General features: G+C 44.4%; 1 protein-coding gene across 9 annotated transcripts in view; it reads right to left on the bottom strand.

Moving 5' to 3' along the window:
* LOC100380752 (unconventional myosin-IXb) overlaps positions 1–27,171 on the bottom strand; it is a 117,698-nt gene that overhangs the window by 30,458 nt on the left and 60,069 nt on the right. For 8 of the 9 annotated variants that reach the window (XM_014149215.2, XM_014149212.2, XM_014149211.2 and 5 more), the window contains exons 4-24: positions 23,888–23,950; positions 23,046–23,145; positions 22,455–22,555; positions 22,039–22,168; positions 21,478–21,567; positions 20,948–21,064; positions 20,535–20,669; positions 19,401–19,522; positions 19,021–19,162; positions 16,829–17,024; positions 16,311–16,386; positions 13,520–13,633; positions 12,106–12,145; positions 11,731–11,853; positions 11,536–11,616; positions 11,321–11,431; positions 10,844–10,969; positions 10,608–10,757; positions 10,292–10,449; positions 7,984–9,120; positions 7,763–7,832 (exon numbers count right to left, since the gene is read on the bottom strand). In XM_014149215.2, the coding sequence (XP_014004690.1) occupies positions 7,763–7,832; positions 7,984–9,120; positions 10,292–10,449; positions 10,608–10,757; positions 10,844–10,969; positions 11,321–11,431; positions 11,536–11,616; positions 11,731–11,853; positions 12,106–12,145; positions 13,520–13,633; positions 16,311–16,386; positions 16,829–17,024; positions 19,021–19,162; positions 19,401–19,522; positions 20,535–20,669; positions 20,948–21,064; positions 21,478–21,567; positions 22,039–22,168; positions 22,455–22,555; positions 23,046–23,145; positions 23,888–23,950 (3,382 nt within the window). The remainder of the gene's footprint in view (positions 1–7,762; positions 7,833–7,983; positions 9,121–10,291; positions 10,450–10,607; positions 10,758–10,843; positions 10,970–11,320; positions 11,432–11,535; positions 11,617–11,730; positions 11,854–12,105; positions 12,146–13,519; positions 13,634–16,310; positions 16,387–16,828; positions 17,025–19,020; positions 19,163–19,400; positions 19,523–20,534; positions 20,670–20,947; positions 21,065–21,477; positions 21,568–22,038; positions 22,169–22,454; positions 22,556–23,045; positions 23,146–23,887; positions 23,951–27,171) is intronic. The other variant, XM_014149210.2, reaches the window with a different exon arrangement.

Here is a 27,171-nt window from a genome sequence, read left to right as displayed (position 1 = left end):
TGTGTTCGTAATGGCTGCTCAGTTAAACAACCTGTCCTGATTAGTCAGACGCTTGCTGAAAAACTTTAATGAGAAAGCCTTCCTTCATGACCTGGCCTCTGTAAAGGGGTATAGAATCAGCTTGATCCCCTCTATTGAAGATACTAGGACATTATTTTTTAAATATATTAACAGTTGTATTGTTAACAAGCATGCACACAGAAAATGAGAATTAAAAACAGGTTCAGCCCCTGGTTTGACCGTGATCTGGCAGACTTACTCCTTCTAAAAAAAAAAAAAAAAAACATTTGGCGAAAGGCTCGGCACACAAATACTCAGGCTGACTGGCTGTAGTTCAGGCAAATTAGAAATAAGTGCACGCAGGCTATCCGGAAGGCCAAAGTTAATTACTTTAAGGAGCAGTTCTCTCTCTGTGGGTCTAACCTCAAGGAGTTCTGGAAAACGGTGAAAGACCTGGAGAATAAACCCTCCTCGTCACAGCTGCCCATGTCCCTTAAATGCGGACAACATTGGCCATGTTGCGTGCATGAGCATTGCAAAATAAATAAACACGTTACTCAATTTCATTCGCCTCTCCCATCTCCACAGTTTTTTTTAGGAGAATACACCCATCTGGGTGATTGAAAGATGCACAAGGTCCACACTCCAGTCGGTTGCAGTAATGCACCTTAAAGTTGGTTGCCAACCCAACCACCACATAGTTTCTAGTAATTCTAGATTTGAACTAGGTTTCCCCTTTTATCTGTGGATACATTTTTGGACTAGAGAACACACAATTTTATGGGACTCAAAATGGGTCGATATTCTACAAAAGATCCAGCTAAAAAAGGACCTTGTACATTTCAGGCAAAATAACAACCCAATGTTTATATCTCAGGAAAACTTAGCTAGCAACAGCAAGCTAGCTAACTAAATGTCCATGAATGTTTCATGTGTGTTTCGACCTGTCCCCAAATTAATATATTTGGTTCAGAGTTCATTTTAATATTTCAACCTCCATGTCCTGATCACATCTGGTGTGGCTGGACATGCGCCCGTGGCAGGTGTAGTCTGCATGTTAAAGGTTGATGATGTGGTTGTTACTGACAAGGAGCATATGGTTGAGCTCTTTAATCACCACTTCATTAAGTCAGGATTCCTATTTGACTAAGCCATGCGTCCTTGCCCATCTTCTAATGCAACTAACCCTGATGCTCTGCCGTCTTTTTCCCCTGCCCCGCTACACAGCATCTCCCTGCAGGCGAAAGAAAACAAAGCATGGGGTCGACGCGGGCACGAGCCTGAGTCTCACAGTACTGTAACCAGCCACTACCCAAACGCGCTACTGTGTAGCGGGGCAGGGGAAAAAGACGGCAGAGCATCAGGGTTAGTTGCATTAGAAGATGGGCAAGGACGCATGGCTTAGTCAAATAGGAATCCTGACTTAATGAAGTGGTGATTAAAGAGCTCAACCATATGCTCCTTGTCAGTAACAACCACATAATCAACTGAGTCTGAGGCGCTAAAGGAGCTCCATAAACTTGACCCCAAAAAACAATCTGGGTTAGATGGTTTAGATCCTTTCTTCTTTAAGGTTGCAGCCCTATCATCGCCAAACCTGTCTATATCTGAGGAGGGTCCCAGTGCTTAGAAGGCAGCCACGATGCGCCCTTTATTTAACCTGTTATGGCTAGGGGGCAGTATTTTCACAGCCGGATAAAAAACGTACCCGATTTAATCTGATTATTACTCCTGCCCAGAAACTAGAATATGCATATAATTATTAGCTTTGGATAGAAAACACTCCAAAGTTTCTAAAACTGTTTGAATGGTGTCTGTGAGTATAACAGAACTCATTTGGCAGGCCAAAACCTGAGAAGATTCCATGCAGGAAGTGCCCTGTCTGACAATTTCTTGCCCTTCTTGATTATCTCTATCCATTACAGAGGATCTCTGCTGTTACGTGACACTTCCTACGGCTCCCATGGGCTCTCAGAAGGCGGCAAAAAGCTGAATCGTGGCTTTGCAGGCTCTGGCTGAAAAAAAGTAGCGCGTTTGGGTAGTGGCTGGTTACAGTACTGTGAGACTCAGGCTCGTGCCCGCGTCGACCCCATGCTTTGTTTTCTTTCGTCTGTTTACCTAAACGCAGATTCCCTGTCGGAATATTATCGCTTTTTTACGAGAAAAATTGCATAAAAATTGATTTTAAACAGCGGTTGACATGCTTCGAAGTACGGTAATGGAATATTTAGAAATCTTTAGTCACGAATTGCGCCATGCTCGTGACCCTTATTTACACTTCGGATAGTGTCTTGAACGCACGAACAAAACGCCGCTGTTTGAACATAACTATGGATTATTTTGAACCAAACCAACATTTGTTATTGAAGTAGCAGTCCTGGGAGTGCATTCTGACGAAGAACACCAAAGGTAATCAAACTTTTGTAATAGTAAATCGGAGTTTGGTCAGGGCTAAACTTGGTCGGTGTCTAAATGGCTAGCCGTGATGGCTGGGCTATCTACTGAGAATATTGCAAAATGTGCTTTCACCGAAAAGCTATTTTAAAATCGGACATATCGAGTGCATAGAGGAGTTCTGTATCTATAATTCTTAAAATAATTATGTTTTTTGTGAACGTTTATCGTGAGTAATTTAGTAAATTCACCGGATGTTTGTGGGGGGTATGCTAGTTCTGAACATCACATGCTAATGTAAAAAAGCTGGTTTTTGATATAAATATGAACTTGATTGAACAAAACATGCATGCATTGTATAACATAATGTCCTAGGGTTGTCATCTGATGAAGATCATCAAAGGTTAGTGCTGCATTTAGCTGTGGTTTTGTTTTTTGTGACATTATATGCTAGCTTGAAAAATGGGTGTCTGATTATTTCTGGCTGGGTACTCTGCTGACATAATCTAATGTTTTGCTTTCGCTGTAAAGCCTTTTTGAAATCGGACAGTGTGGTTAGATTAACGAGAGTCTTGTCTTTAAAATGCTGTAAAATAGTCATATGTTTGAAAAATGGAAGTTTTCGGATTTTAGAGGAGTTTGTATTTCGCGCCACGCCCATCATTGGATATTGGAGCAGGTGTTCCGCTAGCGGAACGTCTAGATCTAAGAGGTTAAATGGGGAGATCAAGCTGATCCTGTTGAAGGCCAATTCCCATTTATCAAAAGTGTTGGAAAAATTTGGCAATAATCAACTGACGAGCTTTCTTGAGGTCTATATTTTTCTGTCTGGTATGCAATCTGGTTTGCGCTCAGGTTACGGATATGTCACTGCAACCTTAAAGGGCCTCAATGATGTCCCCATTGCCCTTAATTCTAAGCAATCTTGTGCTGCTATTTTTGACTTGGCCAAAACTTTTGATACATTAGACCAGGTATTCCCAGGGGTACGCGCAATGCCGTCGGCATGTGTGATTCACATGAAAAAAGTTTTTTCCTACATTTTTTCCCCTTCACATTTTCAAAGTCCAGTTATATTTTCCAACGGGGCTATACATTTGGGTGAGGTTTTTTTCTTGCCTTAATAGCTTCGTTTCACTGCCAAAAATATAATTAAACCATCTAGTGTTCAGCGAAATAACAACACAATATCAGATACAGGTAGCCTAGTCAAATAACTAACATCCAATCACATTAACCGTTACTCTCTCGCGGGAATTCCACTAAGGGTCCGTATGTAGCCAAACGTTGCTGCTGCTCATGTTGGCATCTGTACTGATGGCGCAAAAGCCATGACAGGGAGACATAGTGGAGTGGTAACGAGCATTGCAAGCAGTTGCTCCCGACGCCACTTGGGTACACTGCAGCATCCACTGAGAGGCACTTGCTGCCAAGGGAATGCCTGACAGCTTGAATTTTGTTTGGGACACTACAGTGAAAATAGTTAACTTTGTTAAAGCAAGGACCCTGAACACTCATGTATTTTCTGCATTATGCAATGATATGGACAGCAACCATGTAACGCTTTTACATCATACAGAAGTGCGCTGGTTATCAAGGGGCAAAGTATTGACACGTTTTTTTTTAATTGAGAGACGAGCTTAAAGTTTTCTTTACTGACCATCATTTTCACTTGTCTGACCGCTTGCATGATGACGAGTTTCTCACACAACTGGCCTATCAGGGTGATGTTTTTTCTCACCTGAATGATATTAATCTAGGATTACAGGGACTCCATCCGCAACTATATTCAATGTGTGGGACCAAATTGAGGCTATGATTAAGACGTTGGAGCTCTTCCCTGTCATTGTATGATTTTTTATGTGCAAATGAACTCAAGCTTACGGACAACGTCAAATATGATATAGCAAAGCACCGGAGTGAGTCGGGTGCACAATTACCCAGACGAAGGTACTGTCCCGAAACGGATGACACAAACAACTGTATTCGTTATCCTTTCATGCCCTGCCTCCAGTCCATTTTACCGATATCTTAACAAGAGAGCCTCATCAAAATTGCAACGAGCGGTTCTGTGAAAATTTTATTTAAATCAGAAGCCACTGACAGATTTCTGGATTGGGCTGCGCTCAGAGTATCCAACCTTGGCAAATCATGCTGTTAAGACACTGATGCCCTTTGCAACCAAAAACTGAAAACGAAATATAGGCACTGAGTGTGTGTGGAAAATGATTTAAGACAGACTCTCTCTCCAATACAACCCAACATTGCAGAGTTATGTGCATCCTTTCAAGCACACCCTTCTCATTAACCTGTGGTGAGTTATTCACAATTTTCAATGAACAAAGAGCAAAGAGCAAAATTATTGATTATTATTATTATATTATTATTTGTGCCCTGGTACTAGAAGAGCTCTTTGTCACTTCCCATGAGCCAGGTTGTGAGAAACTTACTCATTCTTATGTTTAATACATTTATCGTATAGTGTGTGTGTGGCAGGCTTACAATGATGGTAAAAAACAACATTTGAGTGTGCGTTAACCTTGGTGCTAGAGGGGGTACGCAGCTGGAGGTTGAATGTTTGAAGGGGTACGGGACTATAAAAAGTTTGGTAACCACTGCGTTAGACCGTTCCATTCTTGTGAGTTGGTATTGGTGTCTCTGAGGGGTCTTTGGCCTGGTTTGCTAACTACCTCAAAGAGTGCAATGTGTAAAGTCAGAACATCTGCTGTCTCAGCCACTGCCTGTCACCAAGGGAGTACCCCAAGGCTCCGCGATCTTCTCAATTTACATCAACATAGCTCAGGCAGTAGGAAGCGCTCTTAACCATTTATATGCAGAGTATAGTCTTATACCTCAGCTGGCCCCTCCCCGGATTTTGTGTTAAACTCTGTACAACACAGCTTTCTTAGTGTCCAACCAGATTTCTCTGCCCTTAACCTTGTTCTGAACACCTCCAAAACAAAAAGGTCATGTGGTTCGGTTTGATTACTACCGCTGAGGGTTTAGAGCAGGAGTGGGCAATTCCAGGCCTCGAGGGCCTGATTGGTGTCACCGTTTTGCCCCAGCTAACACCTGAGTCCAATAATCACCTAATCATGATCTTCAGTTTAGAATGCAATTTGATTAATCAGCTGTGTTTGCTAGGGATGGAGAAAAAGTGTGACACCTATCAGGCCCCCGAGGACTGGAGTTTCCCACCCCTGGTTTAGAGTTTGAGGTAGTCACCTCATACAAGTACTTTGGAGTATGGCTAGACGGTACACTGTCCTTCTCTGAGCACATTTCCAAGCTGCAGGCTAAGGTTAAATCTAGACTTTGTTTCCTCTATCGTAATCGCTCCTCTTTCACACCAGCTGCCAAACTAACCCTAATTCAGATGACCATCCTATCCATGCTAAATTACAGAGACATAATTTATAGAGCAGCAGTTAAGGTTGCTCTCGAGCGGCTAGGTGTTCGGCCATCAGATTTGCCACCAATGCTCCTTATAGGATACATCACTGCACTCTACACTCATCTGTAAACTGGCCATCTCTGTATACGCGGCACAAGACCCACTGGTTGATGCTTATTTATAAAACCCATTTCACTCCCCCCTATCTGAGATACCTACTGCAACCCTCATCCTCCACATACACTGAACAAAAATATAAACACAACATGTAAAGTGTTGGTCCCATGTTTCACGAGATTAAATGAAAGATCCCTGAAATGTTCCATATGCACAAAAAGCTTATTTCTCCCACAAATTTGTTTATATCCCTGTTAGTGAGCATTTCTCCTTTGTCAAGATAATCCATCCACCTGACAGGTGTGGCATATCAACAAGCTAATTAAACAGGTGCACCTTGTGCTGGGGACAATAAAAGGACTCTAAAATGTGCAGTTTTGTTACAACACAATCCCACATATGTCTCAAGTTTTGAGGGAGCGTGCAACTGGCATGCTGACTGCAGGAATGTCATCCTGAGCTGTTGCCAGAGAACTGAATGTTAATTTCTCTACTATAAGCTGCCTCCAACGTAATTTTAGAGGATTTGGCAGTACGTCCAACCGGCCGCGTAACCATGCCAACCCAGGACCTCCACATCCTCCAAGACCAGCCACCTGGACAGCCGATGAAATCAGATGAGCTTACCATCTCAGGTAAGCTCATCTGCGTGCTCGTCGTCCTTACCAGGGTCTTGAGCTTACTGTGTCGGTGTCGTAACCGTCTTTAGTGGCTAAATGCTGACCTTCGATGGCCACTGGGCAGATGGCACACAGTGTGTATGGCATTGCGTGTGAGAGCAGTTTGCTGATTTCAACGTTGTGAACAGAGTGCCCCATGGTGGCGGTGGGATTATGGGAAGGGCAGGCATAAGCTACAAACAACGAAGACAACTGCATTTTATCGATGGCAATTTGACTGCACAGAGATCCCGTGATGAGATCCTGAGGCCCATTGTTGTGCCATTCATCCGCCGCCATCACCTCATGTTTCAGCATGATAATGCACACCCCCTGGAAGCTGAAAATGTCCCAGTTCTTCCATGGCCTGCATACTTACCAGACATGTCACCCATTAAGCATGTTTGTGATGCTCTGGATCAGGATGTACGACAGTGTGTTTCAGTTCCTGCCAATATCCAGAAACTTTGCACAGACACTGAAGAGTGGGACAACATACCACAGGTCCACAGCCTGATCAACTCTATGTGAAGGAGATATGTTATGCTGCACGAAGCAAATGGTGGTCACACCAGATACTGACTGGTTTTCTGATCCACGCCCCTACCAACCGATACATATCTGTATACCCAGTCAAGTGAAACCCATAGCATTTATTTCAATTGACTGATTTCATTACATGTACTGCAACTCATTAAAAACATTAATTGTTGCATGTTGCGTTTATATATTTTTTTCAGTGTGCACACATCCCGGGGTCGCTCCTCTTTTCAGTTCGCTGCAGCTAGCGAATGGAAAGAGCTGCAAAAAAAAACACTCAAACTGGACAGTTTTATCGCCCTCTACATTCAGACTCAATAATGGAAACTCTTACTGACACTTGTGGCTGCTTCGGGTGATGTATTGTTGTCTAGTTTTTTGCCCTTCGTGCTGTTATCTGTGCCTAACAATGTTTTTACTGTGTTTGTGCTGCTACCATTTTGTTGTCATGCTGTGTTATGTGTTGCTGCTGACATGTTGTGGTGTCTCTTGTCGATGTGTTTTACTTTGCCCCCATAGGAGGCCTTTTGCCTCTTGGTAGGCCGTCATTGTAAATAAGAATTTGTTCTTAATTGACTTGCCTAGTTAAATAAAAGCTAAATGAAAAAATATGAAAAGTTTAAAAGAAATTGTGGTTATAATAGTATAGCAATGTTACCTCTCTGTTGGAAGTGGCACCAGAATTGTCCGAGCCAGGGGACACCGCATCAAGAGAGTTTCCACCACTCCTGGAAATAAAGGGAGACAGAGATGTAAAATTCATAATCATAACTGGGGCAATCCTCAGTCTTTTCTCATGTTGCAGAGACAATGATATCCTAAAGCAAGTATAACTCATTAATATTACTGTAGATATCACAAGGATATGGAATGTCGTACGGTGAATGTTTTTTCCTCCTGTCCTTGCTGTGGTAGTCAGGAGGACTGGTGCCCTCTGGTTGTCGTCCATCAGTCTTCTTCCCCTTCCATTTCTCTGCCTTCTCCTTCATGGTGCCCTGTTGGCTGTAGCGAACCAGATTGCCTGGACCCAGGACCTCATTATGGCCGTTCCTGTCATCCATTGGTTCGGGGGGGTTCAGGCGTAAGGTGATGGGGCGTACAGGTGCAGGGGTGTGGGAGGTGGCTTTGGCCTCTTTTTTCCAGGCTACAAAGGTGTACTGGTCCAGTTCCTTGCTGTCCGCCCGCTCGGCCCGCTCTTTTGGCTTGACCTCGGCTCGGCTGGCTGCCTCCTGACCTTTGATCTTAGGGACAGGCTCCTCCTTGGTGGCTGCCAAGGCAACCCGCTCACTCTCCCGCTGGCTGTGCTCCAGGCCCCGCTGGCGCCGCTGCTCTCTCTTCTCCTGGCTCCTGGAGACCTGCGACCTGTGTGCCTCCGCAGCAGCCTGAGCCCCATTGTCTTTTTCTGGTGACTGGGGGGCAGCTTCCTCCTTGGTCCCCTCCTCCTCCTCAGGCTCCTTGGAGTGGGCTTCCTCCAGTTCCTCCACAGCCTGGCTCTCCTCCTCCAGCTGGGGCCCAGCCTCAGCCTGTGTACCGTTGCCCTCATCAGGCTGGAAAACTGTAGAAGCATCCCCCATTTCCACCTCCTCAGGAGGTGAAGTAGCTGCAGCCTCTACATCTTCTGCCTCCTCCCTCTGCTTCTCCTTGTCAGGGACTTTATCCTCATGTTGGCTCTCATCTAGAGTTCTTTCAGCTGCCACCTGTGCCTCTGGTTCCTCCTGTGTCTCAGGTTCCTTGTTGACTCTTTCTGCCTGCCTCAGCCTTGCCTCCTCCCTCGCGCTCCATTCTGCTGCCTCCTCTTCTGCCTCTTTCTTTCTCCTAAATGCTTCTTCCTCTGCTTCCATTTCCAGTCGGGCTGCCTCCTCTTCTGCCTCTTTCGCTAGCCTGGCTGCCTCTCTCGCTAGCCTGGCTGCCTCTTCTGCCTCTTCCTCCGCCCTCTTCCTGGCTTCCTCTTCTTTCTTCCTGGCCTCCTCGTCTTCCTCCTCCTTTTTCCTCCTCTCCTCCCGTATTGAATGGCACCTGTTAAGTTCAACATAATTCAGTAGTGGTTCAACATTCATATGACAATGTTAGGCATCTCTGGGAATTTCCAAGCATTTGTATAGCATTTTCTATACAAGGCATAGCTTGTTTCCGAGGTAAGAGATGATGTGAGATTAATATGCTTTTTAAAGGCCCAACACAGTCGCTTTTATCTCAAGTACCTTAGTGTGATTATTTTTTACCATTTTAATTGAAAACAAACAAAAATAGGTTCTTAGCCAAGAACAATTTCTCAAGAAGAATTTTGCTAGGACTGTCTGGGAGAAGTCTGAGTGGAAAACTGAAAACTAGCAGTTATTAGAGGTTTGAAACTCTCTTTTTGGTCTATTAACTCATTTACAGCCTGGTGATGTCATCAGGCAGGCCAAAACTTCATCCCACCAAAACAGGCTGAAATTTCAGGTGGTCTTTTCAAACAGCTCTTACACTAAAAGGGCATTACTATAATTTACACAATTTCACAGCATTATTCTAACCACAGTGTGGAAATGTATATTAAAACACAGGACTCCACTGGGCCTTTAAGGTTAGGAAAATGTGCAATGTATAGTGCCACTCTTGTCTCTCTTTTAATCATTATATGCGTTATTTGTTTTTACCTCGAAGGAACACTTTGGAGACAAATGTTTTAATTAAAACTTTTAAGAGCTATCCTCTGGGTCTACATTGTACATTGCTGTATTTTTATTTTATTTTATTTTTTTATTTCACCTTTATTTAACCAGGTAGGCAAGTTGAGAACAAGTTCTCATTTACAATTGCGACCTGGCCAAGATAAAGCAAAGCAGTTTCACACATACAACACAGAGTTACACATGGAATAAAACAAACATACAGTCAATAATACAGTAGAAAAATAAGTCTATATACAATGTGAGCAAATAAGGTGAGATAAGGGAGGTAAAGGCAAAAACAAGGCCATGGTGGCGAAGTACATACAATATAGCAAGTAAAACACTGGAATGGTAGATTTGCAGTGGAAGAAAGTGCAAAGTAGAAATAATAAATAGAAATAATGTCTTTTACCCAAATAAATTCAATTCAATTCAACTAAGTCAGTGTTTACCGGTAACTCAAGGCATTTCACACTTTATAAATACTACACTAAGCAATGAATATATTTCAGTGGTGTGGCCTCGTGCTGTACCTTCTCCGTGCGGAGTGCCCTCTGGCCAGAGCCTGGATCTTCATGATGCTGGTATGCCTGCGGAGGTACTCTGACCTCTGTCTGGAACCCTTCCACACAGCCTGGATCAGCGTGGCCGCTTGACACTGCCGTTCCTTGCGGTGTCTACGCCACGCATGCTGGGAGGGATGAACACGGGCAAGAACAAATTATTACCCTGACAATTTCTTTGTAAGAAATAGATATTGAAAAATACTAGATTTCTAGGCATTTCGTATCAGGAAACATTGCATCTTTGAGCTGACATCTGTACAGGACGGGTTATCACAAGGCTTACCTGGATCAAGATGGCCGCTTGTCTCATCTCCAGGAAGTACCTCCTCTCCAGGCGGGCCCTGAACCAGTACTGCAGGAAGATGATCTTACGCATCACGTCCTTGTGCAGCGTGTCCTGCAGTTGCTGACGCTCCAGCTCCTTCAGGTAAACCTGAGGATCGCAATTTAATTCAAGACAATTAAAAGACAATTAAAATGTATTTCTGTGAGGAAATTGTGGAGGTGAGCTTGTCTTACCTTGGTTTTTCCTATCTGGTAAGTGGTGTGGTCGAGCGCCATTCTCTGGAACAGGGCCGAGATGTCCTCTGGCTTGGAGGCTGTAGCATTCTTGGGCAGCAACACTCGGAATTGCTCAATGAATTCCTACAGGTACACATTTATAATAGCTATTTTGTTTTGACAGACATTGCTCAATAAAAATGTTCCTTCTAACATGCAAGAAATAAAGAATATGTTTCACGGAGGACCGAGTGTCTGCGGGTTTTTGCTCCTCCCTTGTAATTAGTAAGGAACTACCCTCACCTTGTTGTCTAGGGCTTAATTGAAAGGAAAAATCTAAAACCTGCAGACCTCAGCCCTCCATGGAATGAGTTTGACAACCCTGATATAAAGCAATTATTTTCATTGGTAAACAATGAATGTCAAGTATCAACAACAGATATTGTTTCAGACATTGCTTCTGGCTGTCTGAGTTATTAAAGAGGTGCAGTGTACCTGGAATGTGTACTTGGCTCCATAGCCAGACCTCCGGATGCGAACCGTCTCTAGCATGCCTGTGTAGTGCAGCTGCTGCAGCACCAGGGTCTCGTTCAGACACATCTCCTTCTGCACACACACAGATACACAGCACATCATTAGAGGGACTCATCATAATCATTTATCATCATCATCATCTTGGTTGTACATAATAGGGAAAAAAGGGGCGTTACCTTCTCAGAGTTGGAGCGAATACAGCGGATGAAGAAGGGTTCTGCTCTGCCCAAAGTCTCCAGCAGTTTAGTCAGAGAGGTCTGTCAATGTAAAAAGGATTTCATATCAATGAGACTAACTTCAATAAAGTCCTGCATCTGCATCGTATGTTAGTGGCTGTCTGGCTGCTGTATTTGATGGTGAGATCAGCTGACCTGGAACTGAGCACTAATGCTGGGAGTCTTCTTCTTCTTGTTGAGGTGATGCAGAGACTTGGCGGTGCGGTCGTGGAGGGTTCGACCCACAATGAACTTCAGGGAGCGAGAGTCCAACAGGCTCTAAGGAATAGCATCAACATCACAGAGTTCTAAACGTCTGCAGACATCACCTCAGTGTCGCTGATAGTCTCGGATGATTAAAATGTTATATTTTGAAACATTTCTATTAGATAATTTAGTGATCAAGATCTGAGATAATGAAGAAATACGAATAATTTCAGGTGGTCGGATGTCATATTTACAGGTCATGTGTCAGATTGTATGCATGTAGGAGTGGACGTAGCTAGCGTATGTATGATACTGTAAGTTTACCTTAGGTATGATCTGTTTCTGCTTGGCATTCTTGTTTTTCCTGTGGGAGAGGGAGAGGTTAGTGAGACGGGCTCAGCACAGCGATGTCGCTGAGGAGCTCTAGTGGTGAGCGCGTTGGGGGGTGAGCCGTGTTGTTAGTATGGTGAGTCATTCTCAGTCAGTGAGTCGTGAGGGCTTGCACCTGGAGTATGGGTGGGCTGACGGACGGACAGACAGACACACGGATGGGGGAATCCAGCCAAACAATCAAGACAGCCTGGATGAGACCCATAGGGCTTATAGGAGTAGGATACCTGTTCCTCCAGCTATCTTGTTTTGATCATATCAGCCTTGGATTCTATGTCCCAACTAAACGATTTCAGCCTTGGGTTTATTACAGTGGTTAATTTGTGCGGTCAACACTGAACACATTTTTCAAGGGAGACTCAACCGAAGGCTTTAGTTTTGTTTCTTCACGGTGTTAAATACTTGCATATGTTATACCCAACAGCCATAGTTCTATATAAGTTAAAACAAGCTATGATTTCCAACAAACTTTTGGGTTCTTTCAGACTTCACATTCTTAAACAGTTTAATCTAGAAGCCAATGCATTCATGTGAGTAATGTTTGTTCATGCAGCAGCTGTGCTATTGAGGCCATCATTGCATCTCCAGCTTTCATCAAGTCCTCTGTATCTCCATTATAGCCCATATGGGCAACAGCCTCGCTGCATTACAACATCAGCCTCATGCTAATCAACATCACATTGGAAGCCAGTCTCTATGGGCTTTGCAGTCCACTATCACGAGCAGGCTAGTGTTGTTTGCAGCCATCTGCAAATAACTAGGATTCATGTTTTCCATGAGGTTTGGTCTCAAAACAGCCAAATACCCAGCCTGTGTCTTAAACTGTCTGTCACGTGTTGAGCATGAGAGATTAGGAATTATGTCTTCTATCTGAATACATAATTCTGTTTCCCGTTTTGGACTAGGATTTATTTGTTCTTAGTCAAATCAGGTGTGCTAGTGCTGGCCTGGAACAAAGATTTGCAACTAAGGGGATGCCTCAGCCCCCAGGAGGACTGAGGTTGAGCACTGTTAAAGCTGGGTTAGACCACGGTAGGCCAAGCTGGGTTAGACCACGGTAGGCCAAGCTGGGTTAGACCACGGCAGGCCAAGCTGGGTTAGACCACGGCAGGCCAAGCTGGGTTAGACCACGGTAGGCCAAGCTGGGTTAGACCACGGTAGGCCAAGCTGGGTTAGACCACGGTAGGCCAAGCTGGGTTAGACCACGGTAGGCCAAGCTGGGTTAGACCACGGTAGGCCAAGCTGGGTTAGACCACGGCAGGCCAAGCTGGGTTAGACCACGGTAGGCCAAGCTGGGTTAGACCACGGCAGGCCAAGCTGGGCTGAGCTGAAGGGGCTACAGACTCACTGAAGGAGGTGTCGAGGGAACCGCAGGCGACCCCAGGACTGCAGCAGTTTGCGAGGGTCCTCACCGTCCAGCTGCAAGTCCTTAATGGAGCTGATTATCTGGGCATGCATGTCCCTGAATCAACCCAGCAAGGGCCACAGTGGGTGAGGAAGATGGAGGGTAAGAGACAGTGGGAGGAGACGGGAAGGGGTGTTGGGCATGGGGCATAAGGGGAGGACAGAGGGGGGGAGGGGGTAGAAACACCGCTGTCAGGACACCTCAAAAGACAGAAAACACCCCACCACCAAAGAGCCCGCTTCCCAAGAGAAACACACCAACAGACCAGTTAGAGGTCTGAAGTTGAGATCATGTAAAACTGGTGTTTAATGCTGCTTCAGTCCAGACCACCCAGCCATGGCTAAAGTAGAGTATAGAAAGACAGAGGTTGTGTTCTCTCACACCATACAGTAAGTAAGTACTGTGAGCATGCATTCCTGAATCAAAGCTTCACTGGTTGATGTATTTTATCCATGCTGGTGTTACACTGCTGCGGACTAGGATTGGTCATTGGACTGGTGTTATACTGGTGGTGAATAGGGGAGACTGTTGTTGTTAAGAGGGCATATTGGCCATATATCACAAACCCCTGAGTTGCTTTATTGATATTATAAACTGGTTACCAACGTAATTATACCAGTAAAAATACATGTTTTTTCAAACCTGTCTGATATACCACAGCTGTCAGCCAATCAGCATTCAGGGCTCGAACAACGCAGTTTATAATACTCTACTTACATCTGATGAATTAAATCAAAAGGAAGTCAGGCAGGAAGGGCTAGGCTGTAAGTAAAAGGTACCATAGACAAACTAGCCCAGTCCAAGAACAGCCCCTAAAAGCCCTGACCTCTTCAGTGTTTTCAGGTCTGAAGGAACCAGATAGGTGGAAGCATAACGGAGGAACCTCCCCTAAGCTTATCGAAAGCCTAGGTGGATCTATCCCCATATTGGTTACACCTATCAGATCTATAAAAACACATAAGGGGTAGGGCCTAAGGAAGGTGCTAGGGGTGGTGTTTTGCTTACTGCTCAGTTCCTCTCTGAGCATGCTCATATTACGACAGGGGATTTTGGTCCATTTCGAGACTACAATTATGTTATCCTCGAACTTTCTCCAAAGGAAATTGTTTATTACATATCCTCTCTCATCACAACTACTCCAGGACATGATATGTATAGCACTTTCCCTGACCTGATTCATGTACCAAACTTTACTACTACTATGTATTACTGTGCACATGTTCTTAATGCTGTACTATCATGTATTAGTGTGCACAGCCTTGCCAGTTTCCTCCCAGTAATGAGTAAATTATCAGAGCATGGCAGCACTAACACCTTCCTGTGTTCTACACTAACCATAATAAACCTGGATGAAGAGGCAGATTACCATGGCTGAGAGAGGGAGAGAAACAGAGAGCGAGAAAGGGGGGGAAATATAGGAGAAAGAGGAGAGAAAGGAGGAAGAGAATAAGAACAAGATGCAGCCTGTCGATGATTAGAAAGGACAATGTTTGCAGTGTTTTCAATGATTCTATTAAGTTTATTTCTCTGGCTGCTTTCCCTTTCCAAACTAAAGAAATATATGCCTACGGCAAACCTTCATGAAGTTACCCCCCGGGTGCACGTTTTGGTTTTTGCCCTAGCACGTCACAGCTGGTTCAAATAACCAACCCATCATCGAGCTTCGATTATTTGAATCAGCTGTGTAGTGCTACGGCAAAAAACAGCTTGTGAAGATGTCGTCGATGGCCTCTAGGCGGCGCTTGTCGGAGTGATCAAAGTAGATAGAAGCCTGTATGTGGAGGGGAGAGAACAGCACTCGGGGTCACCCAGGGGCAGGGGAAACAACACAGAGGCCAGGATGAGATGAAGGAGGATTCATTCCACTGTAGAGATACATATCATTCTATTTCTATGGATTTGACTGAGCTGATGGCACCAAGCCAACTGTTTCAATAGTTTCATTCAGTTCCATTTACTAGAGGCTTATGGGGAGTTCCATTTGTCTCGCAGTACAGATGCACTTCCTGAAGAATCTTGTGATTTTTATGATATTACCATCTGAGTCTTCTTCATGTCATCCTAGGCGCAGGGACACTGGATAAGTCCACTGAACGGATACCCTGTCATTTGTCATCTTTGAGACAAACGGATTTCTTAAAAGACCTATACAAATACAATTTGATTGATTGACTGATTATCCAATCCTCAACTTGTTCTCCATGAGGAACCCCAATCAGGCAAAGTGATTTAAAGTATTCTGGGTAATCCTAAATACAATCTTCCATATTTATAGTATAGATTAATTAGACAACTTGGTCTTGGATCAAGTTAGTAGGGTTGTGCTTTTAAAGTGGATTTCTGATGGAAGAATAGTCCTTGGGCTTTAGCTCCACATGTGCACTGGTAGATTGTAACCACTGTGAATTCCTGCCTATCTGCAGTATGCCTCAGGGGACAGAGAGACCCATCTGCCAATCACATGACATCACACCCAAAACAACAGTGGAGGAGAGGAAGGCCTGTTTCCCAACCCTCCCATAATATGTCTCAAGATCCACACTAACATACTATCTTGTATGCATGGCTAGGGCCAGGAGTTATTCCTGCACGCTTGACCTGACCAGGAAAATATGCATGGACAATGCATCACTTCTTAAGTGGGATACAAGTGTGGATATTGGGACAAATGTAGTTTACCTTCTTCCCTGTGTGTCCCTCAGTCAGAGATCTGTGTGGTGGATCTGGGTCTTACCTGTACATTCTCTCTACAGGCGTGTTGGACCTCTGCAGCTCCCCCAAAGGAGTCCTGGAAGTAGGGCGCTGCACACCTGTTGAACAAACACAGACAAGCACCCACACACAGACAGGAACACAGACAAACATAACATGAGATTAGATGCCTAAAGGCTCTACGAGGACAGAAGCCTGGTCCCCATGACTACTGCTTGTCAAATAAATAAAAATAATAATCCAGTTGAGTTCTTTCAGAGGGCAACTCCCTGTTTAGTATTTCCTTGATTTAATTTAACGAGACACTTTTCTCATCTAGTCAACACAACAAATAGTCTGGCAGACTGAGGCTTAAGGGAGAAAAAAAATGGAAATTTAAGGCTACCGTTTCTCCCCAAACCATGAGCACCTAATTTCTAAGTAGCAGAGAGCTGTATCAATGCTCTGTCAGCTATACACTGTGCCAGTTGTGTACTATGTCTGTATATAATATCTAGTCATCTTCCCACTTTTCTACAGTGCAAGGTGTATATGTTCTACCTGTGTTCTTGGCAGCCCAGCAGCGTCCAGCCTCGTTGAAGGCAGCCATGCCTCTGATGGTGGCTCGCAGGATGCCCCAGCGGAACATGGCCACCGGGTCCATCCCAATCAGCTGACGCACATAGGCCCGGTCACTGCTCCGCAGCAGAGCCACGATATCTGGACGCATGTGGTCCGTGTTCTTCTCCCGGAAGTCCTGCCAAGAAGAGTCAGGAGTGGGTTCGCATGCTGAGGCCGTTTTAGAGACGCACCACTAAGACGCTGTTTGTAATCAGTCTGACACAGGAGGGGGCTCCCGAGTGGTGCAGCGGTCTAAGGCACTGCATCTCAGTGCAAGAGGCGTCACTACAGTCCCTGGTTCAATTCCAGGCTGTATCACATCCGGCCGCAATTGGCCCAGTGTCATCCGGGTTTGGCCGGGGTAAGCCGTCATTGTAAATAAGACTTTGTTCTTAACTGACTTGCCTAGTTAAATAAAGATTAAATAAAATAAAAATTAATAGTGGAAGCTTTGTCATGAATGAGTAATAACGTTCTGAACAATAATAATAATAATAATGCTGTCAATAACAATGAAGAGCTACACAAATACAAGAAACCTCCCTCAACCCCCTAGACATTACAGTTGAAGTCAGAAGTTTACATTCACTTAGGTTGAAGTCATTAAAACTAGTTTTTCAACCACTCCACAAATTTCTTGTTAACAAACTATAGTTTTGGCAAGTGGGTTAGGACATCTACTTTGTGCATGACAAGTAATTTCTCCAACAATTGTTTACAGACAGATTATTTCACTTATAATTCACTGTATCACAAATCCAGTGGGTCAGAAGTTTACATACACTAAGTTGACTGTGCTTTTAAACAGCTTGGAAAATTACATAAAATGATGTCATGCTTTAGAAGCTTCTGATAGGCTAATTGACATAATTTGAGTCAATTGGAGGTGTACCGGTGGATGCATTTCAAGGTCTATCTTCAAACTCAGTGAGAAAATCAAAAGAAATTAGCCAAGATCTCCACAAGTCGGGTTCATCCTTGGGAGCAATTTTCAAACGCCTGAAGGTACCACGTTCATCTGCACAAACAATAGTACGCAAGTATAAACACCATGCAAATCAATCCCGGAACAACAGCAAAGGACCTTGTGAAGATACTGGAGGGAAAAGGTACAAAAGTATTTTTATCCACAGTAAAACGAGTCCTATATCGACATAACCTGAAAGGCCGCTTAGCAAGGAAGAAGCCACTGCTCCAAAACCACGATTAAAAAAAACCAGACTACAGTTTGCACCTGCACATGGGGACAAAGATTGTACTTTTTGGAGAAATGTCCTCTGGTCCGATGAAACAAAAATAGAACTGTTTGGCCATAATGACCATCGTTATGTTCGGAGGAAAAAGGGGGAGGCTTGCCAGACGAAGAACACCCTCCCAACAGGGAAGCACGGAGGTGGCAGTATCATGTTGTGGGGGTGCTTTGCTGCAGGAGGGACTGGTGCACTTCACAAAATAGATGGCATCATGACGAAGGGAAAATGATGTGCATATATTGAAGCAACATCTCAAGACATCAGTCAGGAAGTTAAAGCTTGGTCGCAAATGGGTCTTCCAAATGGACAACGACCGCAAGCATACTTCCAAAGTTGTGGCAAAATGGCTTAAGGACAATAAAGTCAAGGTATTGGAGGGGCCATCAGAAAGCCCTGACCTCAATCCTATAGAAAATCTGTGGGCAGAACTGAAAAAGCGTGTGCGAGCAAAGAGGCCTACAAACTTGACTCCGTTACACCAGCTCTGTCAGGAGAAATGGGCCAAAATTCACCCAACTTATTGTGAGAAGCTTGTGGAAGGCTACCCGAAACGTTTGACCCAAGTTAAACAATTTAAAGGCAATGCTACCAAATACTAATTGAGTTCTGACCCACTCGGGAATGTGATGAAAGAAATAAAAGCTGAAATAAATAATTCCCTCTACTATTATTCTGACATTTCACATTCTTAAAATAAAGTGGTGATCCTAACTGACCTAAGACAGGGAATTTTTACTAGGATTAAATCTCAGGAATTGTGAAAAACTGAGTTTAAATGTATTTGGCTAAGGTGTATGTAAACTTCCGACTTCAACTGTACATGATAGTAAACAGGGAGCCTGTGACTGTGTTTGGGGGTGGATGTTCATTTATCCCTACCTTGATCTGGTACTTGACCTTCCCAGCGAAGTGTTGGATGACAAAGGCAGGCTCCATGACAGGCGTGGGCACAAAGTACTTCTTCCCCTGGTGCTGCTGCTTGAACTTGGCCAGCAGGGTCTCGTCAGTGGCACGGGGGAAACTAGAGAGCAAGAGGATGAGGAGAGAGAAAGTGAGTGAAGGGGGGAAAGATAATAAAGTGATAGATTCACCACATTAACCTGCATCTCATCTTATATGTAAATATACTGTCAATCATAGCAAATTAATGAACATTATCTTTAGGTTGCAGTCATTAAAAAAAAAAAAAAAACATATGGAATTTAAGTGCACCATCTCTTTAATGGAATATATATATTTTTTAAAGACTAAATCCTTACTTGCTCTCCTCGTCCAGTAGGTACAGGAGTCCAGTGGGCTTCTTGCTGATGAGGTGGATGCAGCCCACGTTGTCTGTGTAGTCTATGTTATGCCAGGTGATGCCCTCCGCCTGGTACTCCTCCTGTAACGGACAAATAACAGGCTTACAGTTAGGGAAGACACAGGATCCATCAGGGCTGTTATACTGTCCTTATGGAGAGGCACCATAGAAATATAATGACATAGAATCTACACTACATGACCAAAAGTATGTGGACAGCTGCTCGTCGAACATCTCATTCCAAAATCATGGGAATTAATATGGAGTTGGTCCCCTTTTGCTGCTATAACAGCCTATACTCTTCTAGGAAAGCTTTCCACTAGATGTTGGAACATTGCTGCGGGGACTTGCTTCCATTCAGCCACAAGAGCATTAGTGAGGTCAGGCACTGATGTTGGGCGATTAGTCCCGGCACGCAGTCTGCGTTCCAATTCAACCTAAAGGTGTTCGATGGAGTTGAGGTCAGGGCTCTGTGCAGGCCAGTCAAGTTCTTCCACACTGATCTCAACAAAACATTTCTGTATGGACCTTGCTTTGTGCACGGGGCATTGTCCTATGCTGAAACAGGAAAGGGCCTTCCCCAAACAGTTGCCACAAAGTTGGAAGCACATAATCGTCTAGAATGTCATTGTATGTTGTATTGTTAAGATTTCCCTTCATTGGAACTAATGGACCTAGCCGGAACCATGAAAAACAGCCCCAGACCATTATTCCTCCTCGTACCCGTTCTGTGAGTTTGTGTGTCCTACCACTTTGCGGCTGAGCCGTTGTTGCTCCTAGATGTTTCCACTTCACAATAACAGCACTTACAGTTGACCGGGGCAGCTGTAGCAGCGCAGAAATTTGACAAACTGACTTGTTGGAAAGGTGGCATCCTATGGCAGTACCACATTGAAAGTCACTAAGCTCTTCAATAAGCCCATTCTACTGTCAATGTTTCTCTATGGAGAATGCATGGCTGTATGCTTGATTTTATATACCTGTCAGCAATGGGTGTCGCTGAAATAGCCAAATCAACTCATTTGAAGGGGTGTCCACATAGAAATACTTTTGTGTATATATAGTCTATGAGAGGCAGCCAGGGCAAACTCACCTGCTCTAGTTTGAAGATATGCTGGTTGAAGTAATACTGAAGCTGCTCGTTGGCATAGTTGATGCAAAACTGCTCAAAGCTGTTGGTCTCAAAGTCCTCAAAGCCAAATATATCTAGGACCCCTATAGACAAACACTGGCACAGACCAAATCATACAGTAGGTCAGTCAGAAATGTAGATAAGTTGTTAATTGCTTCACAATGTCACTTGTATCATACTAGAGGTTTGGCAAGGTTTTTTTGTTGAAAATAGTTTAATAAATGAATTGCTTAATAAGACATTTTTTACTTGAAGTTATTTGTGGGGCCTTAGGAATTGCCGACATGTCTGTCCCGGACGAAACATTGGAGAGGGGAAACTCTCAGCTGCATTCCTATGTGCATGCATGTGTGCGTGTGTTGTCGCTCTCTTACCGGGACAGATTCCTCCATGTCTTTCTTGTTGAGCAGTGCGTGATTGATGCGCAGGACAATCCAGTCAAACAGGGCGCTGTACAGAGACTTGGCCATGGAGTCTCTCGCTGTGATGGCCTGAGAGACAGACAGAGAGACAGAGAGCAAGAGAGATTAGGAGCGAATGGGAAGACCGACAGACGGACAAGACCGACAGAGAAGACCGACCGACGGACGGGAGAAGACCGACGGACGGGAGAAGACCGACGGACGGGAGAAGACCGACGGACAGACAGACGGGAGAAGACCGACGGACAGACAGACGGGAGAAGACCGACGGACAGACAGACAGGAGAAGACCGACGGACAGACAGACAGGAGAAGACCGACGGACGGAGAAGACTGACGGACAGACAGACAGGAGAAGATCGACGGACAGACAGACAGGAGAAGACCGACGGACGGAGAAGACTGACCGACCAACCGACCGACCGATGGAGAGATATCAAGATAATGATAGACCTTAAAAAGACCGGTGGATGGTTGCCTACCTCACTGTGGCTGTAGGGCAGAATCAGCTTGTCATTGACTGTTACCGTTTTCCTCTTCGTCAGCGCCTCCACCAGCAACTCCTCTTTCACCTGGGAGGTCACACACACATAATTCTCAAGAATAGAGAGTAGGCTTCCTGTATAATCATTAGGGAAGAACCATCTTCACTGGACAATAATAGAATATATTGACTGTTTGGGATGTTAGTCATAATGAAACCGATACCTAGCCCACTCAAATAACCTAATTAGATCACTAATACTCCTAGGCCTGTTTTTCTCAAAGTGTTTCAGAGTAGGAGTGCTGATCTAGGATCACTTTTTCCTTTTAGATCATAATGAATAAGACAGGGGGACCTGATCGTAGATCAGCATTCCTACCCTGACTGAGATGCTTTGCGAATGCAGGCCCTGATTCAGCTCATCATAAAGACCTTCATTAGCTTAATCAGAAGTGTTAGTACATGGTCGGGACAAAAGAAATTGGTCCCTCCAGGACCCAGAGTAAAGACTAATGGTTGATTGGGGTGTAGACTACAACAGCAGACCAGACATTATTACCTTGAGCAGGTCTGAGAGGGTAGCCAGGACCTCCGGGGGTCCCACGTCCAGCCCTTCGTCTCGGCCTGTAGATTTCCTCCTGTACGTCACGTTGCCCAGGTACAAGATGGCCGACAGCACAGAGAAGATCCTACAGCAGACAGACGAGGGATACAATCATCATACCATAGAATCAAAATGAATAGAACAGACATTCTATTTCCATTGTTTCGCCACATCACTGCCAACTACTGTGACTACTGCCCCAGAGGAAAGCGTTTATTGGCAGTGCTTGCAGAGGATACAAGTAATACAAATTGACTACAGTATGCAAATATATGTATGACCTACTCTAATTGACAAATGTATAGGCAGCCATTTAAGGGATCGAATGGTGGTGTAGATTTACAGCCCATGACCAGGGCATGTCCACTCACTGTTTCTTAGTAGCAGACAGGAAGCCGACCATCTCCATGGCCTGCTGAAGCCTCTCAAAGTCATGGCACAGGTCTTCCTCATCTTCTATCTTAAAATATTGCTAGAGAGAGAGAGAGAGAGCGAGAGAGAGAGCGAGAGAGAGAGCGAGAGAGAGAGCGAGAGAGAGAGCGAGAGAGAGAGCGAGAGAGAGAGCGAGAGATATATATATATATAGAATGGTTCATTAACATGCAGTGCACGTATTGGCAGAGAACAGAGCATATGCAGGCCATTCACTGCATGACAATGACTCCGCATACCAGGTTTACTAGCACTGAATCAGATGGGGAATGTTACCTTGAGCCAGTTCAAATACAGAGATTATTAAGACGCACACAACCCACGAATAGAATGAGAGACAGGGTACAAGGGAATGTACTCTAAATGAATATAGTCAAGGGCATCTGGTAAAAGAAGATAATGAAGGTAATGTACACAAGAGAACACAGCAGAATATCTGTCAAGGGCACCTAAGGGACTAGCTAATGGGGATGTGGTTCTTTCTTGCAGGGGGAGTGTACAGTAAGTGTGTGTACAGTACAGTACAGTACCTGCTTGAGGTAGAGGTAATCTTCAGGCTGCAGCAGTTTGAACTCCTTGCGCTCCTGCTCTGACGCTCCCACCAGTAGATAGTAAAACACATGGTAGTTCCTAAAGGGACACGGAACGGTGTGTTTGGTTAGTGGATTTAGTGTGATTTTTGCTTTTGTTATAAGGTTATGTATTTTTAGCTGGGAAAAATAAATCATACATTCATGTAAAAGGTGATTTTTGGTTTTAAATGTTGGAATAAAGACCATCAAAAAAGTCAACACTGTGGCAGTATTAGTTACCCTGACCCAACATTGACTGTGTATATAATGTGCCAGTTAAGTAATGAGCGTGAATGCTGCTGTCAGTTTTTCCAGTGTTGCATTGTTAAAAAACCACACAGGCGTTATGAGTTTGTTTACTTCTGAGAATCTCGCTGACATCACAGGCAGACATGATGAAAACAGAAGCTAATTTCAACAGACAAGTTGGTATACGAGTAACAACAGGACTAGTCCATTATCATACCTAGTGAGTAATAACATGAAGAATAGGGTTAATGATATGTACAGGCTATGCCAACCCCACCCAGGGCATTTGAAGTAGAAACAGTAGGACTACAGTGCTTATAAATAAATTAGCAATTAAATATGTATTCATCAAAACAAGAAGTATCATCTCCCATATTGATCACAACTCTTTGGCACATATTCAGGCTGAGTAAAAAGTTAGTTCTGAGAGTCACTCTTGGAAATGGTCTCTTTCTGACTATCAAAAGGCACCTGGGTGAAGCTCTCTGTTTCTACAGAGGGCCTCCACAGGTCATTGAGGGTCAAAGGTAACCCCTGCTGTTGCCCTTTACCTCTCGTTATTCTCTCTGGAGACCAGACGAGACTTCTCCAGGAGATACTTCTCCACGATGGCTCTGAGAACGAGAAAGAGAGAACGAGAGAACATAAATCAAGTGACACTGAAGTTAGTTTGGTCCTTTCACTTGGCTGTGAAGTGTGTCTGGTGAGAGTCTCGTGTGTGTGTGTGTGTGTGTGTGTGTGTGTGTGTAAGTGAAAGTGGGGTGGTAGTGACTGAGGAGGGGAATCATGAGCAGATGGTCGGTGAAACAATAAACAGTTGAGCTAAGAGTCCAGATATGGACGGCCTCAGTCTGATGTACAGTGACATGGTCATGTTACTGTGCAACAACAACAGCCACTACGATCAACAGTTTAAACAGAGACAACTGCATTTTTACGTAGGCATGTCTTTGACAAAAACAACATTTAAGCTAATCTTTCATTTTGTTGAAACTAAGAATAGAGGGCCGATGGCTGTTGTGTGTATTTTAACACCTGAAGCTCAGGCAGGGAGGGAGCCCAGTGGCCTTTGTTGAGCATGGAAACTTCACTAGCTGGCCCTTTGCGTCTCTATAGAGAGCTGATCTAATAGAAAGCAAAGCAGAGACAGGCGGGGAATACTGGAGTCCATCCACACGTCACACCCAGAGACACACACAGAGAGACAGAAACACACTGAGACACACACAGAGAGACAGAAACACAGAGACACACACAGAGAGACAGAAACACACAGAGACACAGAAACACACAGAGACACACACAGAGAGACACACAGAGAGACACACAGAGAGACACACAGAGAGACACAGAAACACACAGAGAGACAGAAACACAGAGACACACACAGAGAGACAGAAACACACAGCGACACACACAGAGAGACAGAAACACACAGAGACACACACAGAGAGACAGAAACACACAGAGCGACACACAGAGAGACACACAAAAGGGGGAAAAAATATTTGATCCCCTGCTGATTTTGTACGTTTGCCCACTGATAAAGAAAGGATCAGTCTATAATTTTAATGGTAGGTTTATTTGAACAGTGAGAGACAGAATAACCACAAAAATATCCAGAAAAACGCATGTCAAAAATGTTAGAAATTGATTTGCATTTTAATGAGGGAAATAAGTATTTGACCCCCTCTCAATCAGAAAGATTTCTGGCTCCCAGGTGTCTTTTATACAGGTAACGAGTTGAGATTGGGCGCACACTCTTAAAGGGAGTGCTCCTAACCGCAGCTTGTTACCTGTAAAAAAGACACCTGTCCACAGAAGCAATCAATCAATCAGATTCCAAACTCTCCACCATGGCCAAGACCAAAGAGCTCTCCAAGGATGTCAGGGACAAGATTGTAGACCTACACAAGGCTGGAATGGGCTACAAGACCATCGCCAAGCAGCTTGGTGAGAAGGTGACAACATTTGGTGCGATTATTCGCAAATGGAAGAAACACAAAAGAACTGTCAATATCCCTCGGCCTGGGGCTCCATGCAAGATCTCACCTCGTGGGGTTGCAATGATCATGAGAACGATGAGGAATCAGCCCAGAACTACACGGGCGGATCATGTTAATGATCTCAAGGCGGCTGGGACCATAGTCACCCACCAAGAAAACAATTGGTAACACACTACGCCGTGAAGGACTGAAATCCTGCAGCGCCCGCAAGGTCCCCCTGCTCAAGAATACATATACATGCCCGTCTAAAGTTTGCCAATGAACATCTGAATGATTCAGAGGACAACTGGTGAAAGTGTTGTGGTCAGATGAGACCAAAATGGAGCTCTTTGGCATCAACTCAACTCGCCGTGTTTGGAGGAGGAGAAATGCTGCCTATGACCCCAAGAACACCATCTCCACCGTCAAACATGGAGGTGGAAACATTATGCTTTGGGGGTGTTTTCTGCTAAGGGGACAGGACAACTTCACCGCATCATTTGACGGGGCCATGTACTGTCAAATCTTGGGTGAGAACCTCCTTCCCTCAGCCGGGGCATTGAAAATGGGTCGTGGATGGGTATTCCAGCATGACAATGACCCTAAGCATCAAAAGGAGTGGCTCAAGAATAAGCACATTAAGATCCTGGAGTGGCCTAGCCAGTCTCCAGACCTTAATCCATAGAATATCTGTGGAGGGAGCTGAAGGTTCGAGTTGCCAAACGTCAGCCTCGAAACCTTAATGACTTGGAGAAGATCTGCAAAGAGGAGTGGGACAAAATCCCTCCTGAGATGTGTGCAAACCTGGTGGCCAACTACAAGAAACGTCTGACCTCTGTGATTGCCAACAAGGGTTTTGCCACCAAGTACTAAGTCATGTTTTGCAGAGGGGTCAAATACTTATTTCCCTCATTAAAATGCAAATCATTTTATAACATTTTTGACATGCGTTTTTCTGGATTTTTTTGTTGTTATTCTGTCTCTCACTGTTAAAATAAACCAACCATTAAAATTATAGACTGATCATTTCTTTGTAAGTGGGCAAACGTACAAAATCAGCAGGGGATCAAATACTTTTTTCCCCCACTGTATACAACCACACACATTTTAGTCATTTAGCAGACGCCCTGATCCAGAGTGACTTACAGGAGAAATTAGGGTTAAGTGTCTTGCTCAAGGTCAGAGACAGATTTTTCACTTAGTCGGCTCGGGAATTCGAACCAGTGACCTTTCGGTTACTGGCCCGATGCTCCTGCCACCCCAGGCTAGCTGCCACACGAAGAGAGAGACCGATACACAAATAGGCAGAGGATGTAACTTTATCACTAGTCTAGTCTTAAAGGATCCATGCCACAGGTATCCCCATGCTATTCTGTTACATTGAGAGAGCCCATCTCCCATCCCAGTGAGACCCTGTAACCAGCCAGGCAGAGTGTAATGTAGTGAATGAAAACACCCTGCCAATGCAGTGCTGAGCGAGTCCCAGGGCTTCCCTTGGTAATCTCCTCTATAGAGTGGCCTTGGCTGCTCCACTCTCTGCTGTACACAGCAAGCCTTTGTACAGAATGTCAGCACTATCCTGCTGTAATCAATGGCTTCTGACTGACAGACACTCTGCTACAAGCATAACAAGCTCAACCAGCACTAGTACAGATCATCCACTGAAGTCTCAACAGCAACTTTCAACAGTTCTTATTCAATTACTTTCTCCCCTCTCAAGCGAAGCAATTCAATATATAACGATGAGTCCCTGTTTAAAAACCTTCTAATCAGGTTGGGAATAACTGTCCCTGTCTGTATAGTAGAGTAAGCTCATGTCAAACAGCAGCCAAAGTGTCACTCATAGGGTT

The sequence above is a fragment of the Salmo salar genome, chromosome ssa16, assembly GCF_905237065.1.
Source record: "Salmo salar chromosome ssa16, Ssal_v3.1, whole genome shotgun sequence".
In the NCBI taxonomy this organism is placed as follows: domain Eukaryota; kingdom Metazoa; phylum Chordata; class Actinopteri; order Salmoniformes; family Salmonidae; genus Salmo; species Salmo salar.
This window is presented reverse-complemented; position numbering and strand designations above follow the sequence as displayed.